At 43.2% G+C, this 11,567-nt stretch overlaps 1 protein-coding gene across 2 annotated transcripts in view; it reads left to right on the top strand.

The window, feature by feature from the left end:
* LOC140739733 (uncharacterized) overlaps nt 1–9,163 on the top strand; it is a 46,283-nt gene extending 37,120 nt beyond the window's left edge. For both annotated transcript variants that reach the window (XM_073068200.1, XM_073068198.1), the window contains exons 5-7: nt 1,815–1,958; nt 4,703–4,779; nt 8,286–9,163. In XM_073068200.1, coding sequence (XP_072924301.1) covers nt 1,815–1,958; nt 4,703–4,779; nt 8,286–8,942 — 878 coding nt within the window. In that variant the 3' untranslated portion in view covers nt 8,943–9,163. The remainder of the gene's footprint in view (nt 1–1,814; nt 1,959–4,702; nt 4,780–8,285) is intronic.
* Nucleotides 9,164–11,567: the final 2,404 nt, after the last annotated feature.

The raw sequence follows: 11,567 nt of genomic DNA on the forward strand, positions 1-11,567 counted from the left end.
CTATTTTCTGAATATATTATAGATAAAAGCATATCAATTAAGCACTTGTTATAAATTTTGCAGTCAATGAGTGACCAGCTACTTCCCTGTCATCTTTTGATATTTGAATTTTATCTCCTTCAATAGGCAAAGCCTCTGACCTTAATGATAATTGACGAGCTGCACTAGCAGCCCTAAAGCAAGTTCAAAGTTATAAACTGAACACTCACATGCCACAGTTATAAGCTGAAGCAGAAAACAATCAGACCAGTCTTCACATCACAGAGCTCATCTGGCATTAATAAATGATTGAAATGTCCCTTTTGGTAGTTCTGGCATGATTTGAATTTGTCAGTTATATTCAGTCCTCTAAACACTGCCTGGCCAGAGGCAAAGGAGTGAGATTTAAGGATTTAATTGAGTTTCTCTCATTGACAGTAGTAGCTAAAAATATCCTGGCAATACTCAGTAGTAATTCCCATTCCCTTTCTGACATCTCAATCCGTGGCCTCCCATCGATGAGTCTGCTCTCAGAGTGGAGGACTAACACCTCATATTCCATCTGGGCAGCCTCCAATCTAATTGCAATTTCTCTTCCCCCCCCCCCCTTTTTCTGTTCTCATTCTAGCCCTCTCCCTTTTTTCACTTTCTCCATTCCCCATTCTTGTTCACCTCTCATCCCTTCTCTTCTCCTCACCTGCCTATCACTTCCCTCTGGTTTCCCTCCTCCTTCTCTTTATCCCATAGTCCACTCTCCTCTCCTATCAGATACTTTATTACTGGCCTTTATCTCTTCTACCCATCACCTGCCAGCTTTTAACTTCCTTCCCCTGCCCACCCATCTTCCCCCTCACCTGGTCTCGCCTATCAGCTGCCAGCTTGTTACCTTTCCCTTCCCCTCCCCTTCTCCCCTGTTCCTTTCCAGTCCTGGGATACACAGGTTCAATCCTGACTTTGGGTGATATCTGTAAGAAGCTGGCATGTTCTCCTTGTGGATTTTCCCTGGGAGCTCTGAGTTCTCCCCACATCACAAAGGCATTTGGGTTAGTAGGGTTACTTGGACACTGCAAAAGGGAGAAAAGGCGAGTTAATGGGAATTTTGGATGAATAAAATGGAATGAATTTACACTCAGTGGCCACTTTACTAGGTAGACCTGTACACCTGCTCGTTAATGCAAATATCTAATCAGTCAATCACGTGGCAGCAACTCAATGTGTAAAATCACGCTGACATGGTCAAGAGGTTCAGTTGTTATTCAGACCAAGCATCAGAAATGTGATTTAAGTGCCTTTGACTGTGGAATGATTATTGGTGCCAGATGGGGTGGTTTGAGTATCTCAGAAACTGCTGATCTCCTGGGATTTTCATGCACAAAAGTCTCTACAGTTTACAGGGAATGGTGCAAAAAAAACCAAATAACATCCAGTGAATGGCAGCTCTGAGGGTGAAAATGCCTCGTTCATGAGAGAGGTCAGAGGAGAATGGCCAGACGGGTTCAAGCTGACAGGAAGGCGACAGTAACTCAACAATCACGCGTTACAACAGTGGGGTGCAGAAGACAACACATCAAACCCTGAAGTGGATGAGCTAGAGCAGCAGAAGACGATAAACGTTCACTCAGTGGCCACTTGATTAGGTAGAAGAGGTAGGTAATAAAGTGGCCACTGAGGACAATTAAGTGTTTGACATTGGGGCTGAATTCAGTGGGCAATGGTTCTGCCGCCATGGTGTATGACTATATGACCATCCACGTGAAAGAAAGTAATAAGAAAAAAAGTGGAAAAATAAAACATTATTGGGTAAATAAAATATTTTTCCATGCTTCCTTTGCCAGTGAAATTGAAAAAAGTGGCTGTTGAAAAAATTCAGGCGAAGTACGTTGGTGAGGAGGACCCCTGGTCACAGATCACCTTGAATAGGTGCATCATTGCTGCCGCCGCTATTGTGGTTATCAGCATGGGCGTCCAAATGATTGTTGGTAAGTGCCATTGCTGGGTGATACCTCTGGAATCCAAACAAAGAGTTAAGTAATGGACGGAAAGGGAGTTCAGAAATAATCCTCGTCCCATTCCAGGGAGGATGTGGGGAATTTGGAGAGGGTGCAGAAGAGGTTTACCAAGATGCTGCCTGGATTAGAGAATGGGAGCTGTAAGGAGAGCTTAGACAATCCTGAGTTGATTCCTCTGGAGGCTGAGGCAAGATCTGAAAGAAGATGATGAGAGGCAGTGGATAGGGGAAGACTGTTAGTCTTTTACACAGGTTATAAATGTCAAGTACTGGAGGGCGTGCATTCAGGTGAGAGTGGGAAAGTGCCTAGGAGATGTATAGGGGATCTTTTTACCCAGAGACTGCTGGGTGCCTGGGGATAGTGATAAAAGCAGAAGCAACTGTGTTGTTTAAGAGGCAGTTGAATAGACACATAACTATCTATCTAACGGCACAATAGTGTAGCGGGGTGGCATGATGGCATAACGCAATTATGGTGCTAGAAACCAGGGTTCAATTCCCGCCACTGTCTGTAAGGAGATTGTATGTTCTCGCCGTGACTGTGTGGGTTTCCTCCGGGTGCTCTGGTTTCCTCCCACAGTCCAAAGAGGTAACAGTTAGAAGGTTAATTGGTCACACGGGTGTAATTGAGTGGTGTGGGCTCATTGGGCCAGAAAGCCTTGTTATCGCACTGAATCTCTAAATAAAAATAAAACAATATGCAAGGAATAGAGGTTTATGTGCAAGCAGAAGAGAATTGTGGTTGGGTTGAGTTGTTCTCTGATTTTGGCAATTTATTTGCAAACGTTTCATTACCATGCAAGGAGACATCGTCAGCATGCTGTTGATTGTGGTGTGTCCTCTGAATGCTTGGCCTTTATATACTTTTCAATCACCTGATTGGACATCATTTCTGAATCTCATTTGTGATGTGGGGAGGAAATCTTGTTGCTGATTGGCTGGGTAGCAAACGTTCTATGTTGCGGTCTGGAACTTGGCCCCACATTGGTTCATAATTACTTTTCCACCAACCATTCTGTAAAGACCTCAATCCTATTTATCAATGCAAGCAAAATTCCAGGTGACATGAAGTTCACCACACAGCCAATGGGTGACAAGATTTCCTCCCTACATCACAATCGAGTTTCCAAAATAACATCCATCAGCTGATTGAAAAGTATGTAATGGCCAAGCATTTGGAGGACACAGCACCATCAACAGTGCTCTGATGACGTCTTCTCCCATGATGATGAAATGTTTACAAATAAATTGCCAAGATCGGAGAACAACTCAACCCAACCACAATTCTCTTCTAGAAGAGAGTTATTTAAATTTGGTATCATGTTCAGTACAGGCATTGTGGGCCAAAAGGTCCTGTACTGTTCTATGTTCATAGTAATTTTTAATCTATGTGACGAGTGAGGAAAGGACTAACTCCTGCATGATTGACGTCCATTGTTACCAAATGTTTTGTTAGATGAAGTGTAGTCGATGATTGGAATGGGCCAGACAGTCTCAGGCAGAGAACGTCACCGGAAAGAATGACACTTGACAATTGTTTTTTGCCCACTGGGCTCTGCATCTGGTATGTCTGAAGTTATGTATAACCTAGACCAGATCATGGTGGGAATTATTACCAGATGGGTTTTTACGTCAGTCCTGCGCATACATCACTGACACTAACATTCCAGTCCAGTTTTATTTAACTCAGTTTGGTACTGGAGCTGTTTTATTATTATCACAGAACATAGAACACTACAGCACATTACAGGCCCTTCAGCCTGTGATGCTGTGATGACATTTTAGCCTACTCTCACATTAATCTAGCCCTTCCCTCCTATATAGTCCTCCATTTTTCTATCATCCATTAAGAGTTTCTTAAATGTCCCTAATGTATCTGCCTCTACCACCACCTCTGGGATGGCATTCCGTGCACTCACCACTCTCTGTCTAAAAAAACTTAACTCTCACATCCCCTTATACTTTCCTACAATCGCATTAAAATTAAGCCCCCTTGTATTAGTCATTTCCACCCCGGGATAAAGTGTCTGGCTATCCACAGGATCAATGATTCTTATCATCTTGGAGACTCTATCAAGACTCCGCTCATCCTCCCACTCCAAAGCAAAAAAGCTCCAGTTCGTTCAGCTTCTCCTCATAAGGCACGCTCTCTAATCCAGGCAGTATCCTGCCTAATCTCCTCTACACTCTCTCTAAAGCTTCCACATCCTTCTTATAATGAGATGACCAGAACCGAACACAATACTCGGTGTGGTCTAACCAGGGTTTTATAGAGCTGCAACATTACTTCACGGCTCTCGCACTCGGTCCTCTGACAAATGAAGGCCAACATGTCATATGTCTTCTTAACCACCCTATCAACTTGCACAGCCACTGTGAGGGATCTATGGACATGGACCCCAAGGTCCCTCTGTTCCTCCACACTGCCAAGAATCCTGACATTAACCTTGTATTTTGCCTTCAGGTTTGACCTTCACAGGTTTCTGGGTTGAACTCCATCTGCCACGTCCCAGCCCAGCTCTGCATACCATGACTGTCCTATTGTAACTTATATATACTATACTATCCACAACACCCACAACCTTCGTGTCATCTGCGAACTTACTAACCCACTTCCTCATCCGAATCATTTAGAAACATCACAAGTGTGGACAGGGCTTGAAACAACGAGATGGTGTCTTCAGTTTTTGCCTCATGTAGGTGATCTGTTTGCAGGTATTTTTGACGTAGATGAAGCTTCAATATTGGTGTACACTGACAACAGCTTCCTTGATGATGAAGAATTAAAATTGGTAAGAATAGCTCTACACTTTTACTAAGAAAATAAAAGTTTATGTCTTAAGTTTCAAAAACTCATTTGCAGATACCAGCCATGAACTGTAAAATTTTAATGACATGGTCATATTGTCATAGAACACTACAGCACCGAAGCGGGTCTTTCAGCCTATCTAGTTTGTGCTGAAATATTATGCTGTTTAGTCCCATCGAACTGCACCAGATCATAGCCCTCCATACCCCCGCCATCCACATGCCTGTCCAAATTTCTCTTAACTATTGCAATCAAGACTGTATTCAGCTACCAGCTCCTTCCTCCCTCACACCACCTTCTGAGTGAAAAGGTCATAATGTATTGGCATACTCCACAAGCTGATTTCTAGCAGAAAATCCTCAACGTGTAATAAACTTTGTTTAAATGTGATTTCTTAGTAAATACCTTTGAACCTATAACAGACACAGTCTGGATGGGCCGAAAAGCCTATTTCAGTGCTGTGTTGCTCTGTGATTCTCGAAAACAATTCAAGCAATCAGGCTACTAATTAGAAATAAATTTTATTTCAGCACTTTTGATACCTTTCAGGATATTCATTAATTGATTAAGTAAGGCACAGGAGACTCAGAACTCACACCACCAGATTCAGGAACAGTTATTACCCCTCAGCTATCAGGCTCTTGAACCAAAGGAGGTAACTTCACTTGCCCCATCACTGAACTGTTCCCACAACCTATGTACTCACTTTCAAATACTCTTCATCTCATGTCCTTGGTATTTCAACGTTCAAAGCCCGAAGTACATTTATTATCAAAGTGCGTATACATCATACAACCTTGAGATTCGTCTTTATTTATTGCTTTTTTTTTTCTCTTTTTGTATTTGGACAGTTTGTTGTCTTTTGCACACTGGTTGTTTGTCCATCCTGTTGGGTGCGGTCTTTCATTGGCTCTATTGTGGACATTGGACCCATGAGTGTACCCATAAGAAAATGAATCTCAGGATTGTATATGGTGACATCTATGTACTTTGATAATAAATTTACATTGAACTTTGAACATTGATTAAGGTTTCATTGAACCACGAACACATTACTTAAATAGAACGTACAGACTGCTGATTCATATTTCTGGACAAAGTGTGACACAGCAACAGGTCAGCATACAACCACCTTTCCACCTACTCAAAAGCAAATAAGCACTGGCTTCATCTTGAAAACCCTAGAATGTATAAAACAAATGTACAGTTCCACCTAGAATATAACGTTCATTTTTTAGAAGAATGAGGAAGGATCTCATTGAAATCTACTGAATATTGAAAGGCCTTATTCGAATATTGAATACTGGACGTGGAGAGGAGTCCAGGACCAGAGGGCACGGCCTCAGAATAGAGGGACATCCATTTAGAATGGAGATAAGGATGAATTTCTTTAGACTGAGGGTGGAAAATCTGTTGAAATCATTGCCACAGACGGCTGTGGAGGCCAAGTCATTGGGTATATTTAAAGTGGAGCTTGATAGGTTCTACATCTAGTTTAACATCTGTAGTTGGAAAAATGCTTGAAGCTATCATTAAAGAAGAAATAGTGAGGTAATTGGAAAGAATTGGATCCATCAGGCAGACGCAGCATGGGTTCAACAAAGGCAGGTCCTGTTCGACACACTTACTGGACTTCTTTGAGAATACAACCATCGCAGTGGATAGAGGGGAATAATGGACATTATTTACTTGGATTTCCAAAAGGCATTCAATAAGGTGCCGCATAAAGGATTTATCCATAAGATAAGGATGCATAGAGTTGGGGATGATGTATTAGCATGGATAGAGGATTGGTTAACTAATAGAAAGCAGAGAGTTGGGATACAAGAGTGTTACTCTGATTGGTAATCAGAGGTGAGTGGTGTGCCACAGGGGTTGGTGCTGGGCCTGTAACTATTCACCATATACATTAACGATCTGGAAGAGGGGACCGAGTGTAGTGTATCTAAGTTTGCTGATGATACTAAATTGAGTGGAAAAGCAAATTGTGCAAAGGATACGGAGAGTTTGCAGAGAGATATAGATAGATTAAGTGAGTGGGCAAGGGTCTGGCAGAGGGAGTACAATGTTGGTAAATACAAGGTCATCCACTTTGGAAGGAAAAATGTGTGTGTGGCATCCGTCGGTCTCGAGAGACCATGGATCTGCGCCTGGAGTTTCCAGGGCGCAGGCCTGGGCAGGGTTGTATGGGAGACCGGCAGTTGCCCAAGCTGCAGGCCTTCCCCTCTCCACGCCACCGATGTTGTCCAAGGGAAGGGCACTAAGACCCATGCAGCTTGGCACCGGTGACGTCGCAGAGCAACGTGTTGTTAAGTGCCTTGCTCAAGGACACAAACACGCTGCCTCAGCTGAGGCTCGAACCAGTGACCTTCAGGTTACTAGTCTGATGCCTTGCCCACTAGGCCACACGCCAACAGAAGGAAAAATGAAAGAGCAGATTATTATTTAAATGGTAAAAGATTGCAGCATGCTGCTGTGCAGAGGGATTTGGGAGTGCTTGTGTATGAATCACAAAAGGTTGGTTTGCAGGTGCAGCAGGCTGTCAAGAAGGCAAATGGAATATTGGCCTTCATTGCTAGAGGGATTGAATTTAAGAGCAGGGAGGCTATGCTGCAACTGTACAGGGCACTAGTGAGGCCACATCTGGAGTACTGTGTGCAGTTCTGGTCTCCTTACTTGAAAAAGGATACTGGCTTTGGAGCTGAGGAGGTTCACCAGATTGATTCCAGAGATGACGGGGTTAGACTAAGAGGAGAGATTGGGACTATACTCACTGGAATTCAGAAGAATGAGAGGAGATCTTATAGAAACATATACAATTATAAAAGGGAGAGATAAGATAGAGGCAGGAAAGTTGTTTCCACTGATAGGTGAGACTAGAACTAGGGGACATAGCCTCATGATTCAGGGGAGTAGATTTGGGAGGAACTGCTTTTCCCAAAGAGTAGTGAATCTGTGGAATTCTCTGCCCAATGAAGCAGGAGGCTACATCAATAAATATATTTAAGACAAGGTTGGATAGATTTTTGCATAGAAGGGGAATTAAGAGTTATGGGGAAAAGGCAGGTAGGTGGAGATGAGTCCATGGCCAGATCAGCCATGATCTTATTGAATGGCGGAGCAGGCTCGACCGTCAAGATGGCCTTCTCCTACACCTATTCCTTATGTTCTTATGCTCTTGATTAGTCAGGGTGTCAAAGGTTGCGCAGAGAAGGCAAGAGAATGTGATTGAGGGGGATAATAAATCAACCATGATAGAACAGCAGAGCAGACTCGATGGTTCGAATGGCCTAATTTTGCTCCTGTGCCTTATGGCCTTTTGGCCTTATTTCCTTCACATTAAGTTTCTGGTTCTAGAATCAAATAAGATGATACTGTAAATTCAGTTGCATAATGGTGATTATTTTCCTTCCATACACTGCTTCTTGCTTAAGTTATCTAAAAGTGAAGTATGCCAAGTAGCTATGACCATGTTTTTATTTTCATTAGGCAGAAAGGACTGTACTCAAGGATCAGGGACTGACTTCAGACACTGAAGAATCTGTGAGTGAACTCAGGGAGTTTCCTCCTCAGACTCCTGGCAGGCCCGAGTTGAAGAAGGCACATGGCACCCAGAAGGGAAAGACAGGAGGCTGCAGAACTGAAATGGACAATAAAAAGCAGATCTCTCCCCACGCTAAAGAGATCAGGAGTGTTAAAAGCGGTTATAAGCCAAGAGAAAAAGACTCAGAAACCAGGTACAGTAAGGACAGAAAAGATCACAAGATTGAGGCTGTAAAGAAGGAGCAAAAGGAAGACAAACACAGGGCCCACCTTGAGCAGCACTTCAAAGACAGGGACATCAAGAAGCTCTCCAAGGCCAAAGAGGGATGCGATAAAGGGAGTAAGCTTAATCAGCACCACTTTCCAAGACGACACGAGAAAAATGTTAAACAAAAAACATCTAGCAAACACCAAGGCCATTATGTAGACTTTGAAAAGCACAAGTACTTCTTCAAGCAGAATGGCAACAAAAAGCAGGATTACAGAATTCATAAAGAATATAATAAGTACAGGATTGGCAAGCATGGTAAACATTATGGAATTGAAAAACTTTTTAAGAAGAGTGGTATGGGAAAACATTTTGGTAAAAATAAAATAAAGTAGAAAGTATGAATAGTTCAGTTCAAGGCCAAGCTATATACAGTACAATCATTTGTGTCTAGAAATATTCCCTTCATAGAGTAAAAATTCTAAGCAGAAATATATTAGTGAAGTTTAACATTTCTAAGTGAAGTACATTGCTGCTGCACCAAATAACACTCTCCTTGTAAAGAATAACACTGGATTGTGAAGTTAAATTGTTTTTAATAAAATACAGTCACAAAGGTGTTTTAGTCATTTAGAGATAGAGCCGTTCGAGAATTAGAAACTGCAACTGATCTCCACTCTGGAACAAGGACTGAAGAAGGGTGGGAAACAAATGGTTTAAATTCCTGTAGCCGAAACTACATCTATAGTATCATAAATTATACTACAGGTATGTGTTTTTGTGCTCTCATATTTTAATAGCGGATTAAACAAAGTGTATATTCTGAGTAATGCCCCATTTCTCTTCCTTTTAGTGCACTTCTCTCATAGAATTAAGATTACAGGGTAACATTGTATTGTAGCATTGGACAGCCAATGGATAAGAATAACTGGGTGCTGCGTGGTTCTGATAAGTGCACATTTACATTGCAGGGATACAGGCGATAAATATGTGAATGATTTTATTTAGAGATACAGTGTGGAATAGGCTCTTACGGCCCAACAAGCCCAGCAGCCCACCTATTTAACCCTAGCCCAATTACAGGACGATTTACAATGCCCTATTATCCTACTAAATGGTACGTCATTGGAAGGTGGGAGGAAACCCATCTAGTTCAAGGGGAGGAACAGACCCCTTCCAGACGGCGTCAGAATTGAACTCCAAACTCCGAAGCACCCCGAGCTCCGGTGGTGTTGCACCAACCAGTACACCACCGTGCCAAATAGTCCACTTCCACTGGAGACTGCTGCCCTGAGCATGGAGGTGTGCAGGAGCAAGAGAGTGATCTCTCAAGTTGAGAATGATGTTCTGCAAAAGGGTTGTCTATTAGTGGCTCCTCACTAATAGTGGCTGTTAGTGGTTGTAGAGGACCATCTACGATCCAGATACTCTGAGCCAGTGTGGACAAGACTAAGTGGTAGCTGTGGTCAGTGGCTGAGTCTTTTGCTTGTCTACTGTCTCCTTTCACAGCTGCCACTTGTTCTGTTCGGTACAGCAGAGGTCACTCTCAAGTAACGCAGCTCCCCCTTCAATAGATTTCCTCCAGGTTTATCTATCGAGTGCAATGTCTTCCCAGTTTCTAGATGTAATATGGAATTTCTTCAGGCTGATTTGAGTGTTATCTTTGAAGCATTTCCTTTGCCCACCAGGGACTTACTGACCTTCCTTCAACTTTATCAGGTACTTCCTGCACCTGGTAAGTGGCCACTGAGTGTACGTCCATGGTCACTGTCGATGTAGCCGACTCGGTTCCAGGTTTGATGGGCCGTGTGTTTAGAGATGTTCTTTTGCACACCGCTCTTGTAGCACATTTGAGTTACCGTCACCTTCCGGTCAGCGTGAATCAGCCTGGCCGTTTTGCTCTGACCTCTCTCATGCACAAGGCATTTTCGCCCACAGAACTGATGCTCAGTAGATGTCTTTAGCTTCTCACACCATTCTCTGTAAACTCTAGAGACTGATATGAATGAAAATCCCAGGAGATCAGCAGTTTCTGAGATCCTCAAACCACCCCGTCTGGCACCAACAATCTGTCAAAGCCATTTTGATCACATTTCCTCCGCATTCTGATATTTGGTTTGAACAACAATTGAACTTCTTGACCATGCCTGCATGCTTTTATGCTTTGAGTTGCTGCCACATGATTAGCTGATTAGATAACTGCATTAACGATCAAGTATACAGCTGTACCTAATAAAGTGGCCATTGAGTGTACGTGGGAATCAAGACATTCACTTCGGTAATGGTGATCATGAACGTGAACAAACTGGTTTGTTTTAAAAATGTATCTGGTTCAACAAAATTCTCCAAGGGAAGGGAAGGGAAGCTCCCATCCTTACCGGGTCTACCACAATAGACAATAGGTGCCGGAGTAGGCCACTCGGCCCTTTGAGCCAGACCGCCATTCACTGTGATCATGGCTGATCATCCACAATCAGTACCCCGTTCCTGCCTTCTCCCCATATCCCTGTCATTATGTATAGCGTACAGCTCTGTATTTGTCCACGTGGAGTGGAGAGTGAGGTTGTAAATCTGGCACCAGCGGAGGATGTTGGGGATCATGAGAGTGGCGTGCTGTGGGAGGGGTGTGGGACAGGTGGCAGAGAACGAATGCCTGGGGTGGGGGTGGTGTGAGTGCAGACACACCCAGCCCTGAGACACCGGACACGGTCATTTGATTCCAAACAATCGGTTTATTGATCATTACAGAATGTCTCTCTGGTGCTTCCCACTCCCTCCGCTCCCCTTTCCCCTTTTCCCAACCATGATTCCCCTCTCCCTGCCCCTTTCCCACTATCAGTCCACAATAGAGACCCATATCAGAATCAGGTTTATCATCACTCACATATGTCATGAAATTTGTTTTATTTTGCAGCACATAAAATTGCTAGAGTGCTGTGCCAAAGTCTTAGGCACCCTAGCTACAGTATATATATGTGCCTAAGACTTCTGCACAGCATTGTAAATGCAGCTGAAATGTC

The sequence above is a fragment of the Hemitrygon akajei genome, chromosome 16 (assembly GCF_048418815.1).
Source record: "Hemitrygon akajei chromosome 16, sHemAka1.3, whole genome shotgun sequence".
NCBI lineage: Eukaryota > Metazoa > Chordata > Chondrichthyes > Myliobatiformes > Dasyatidae > Hemitrygon > Hemitrygon akajei.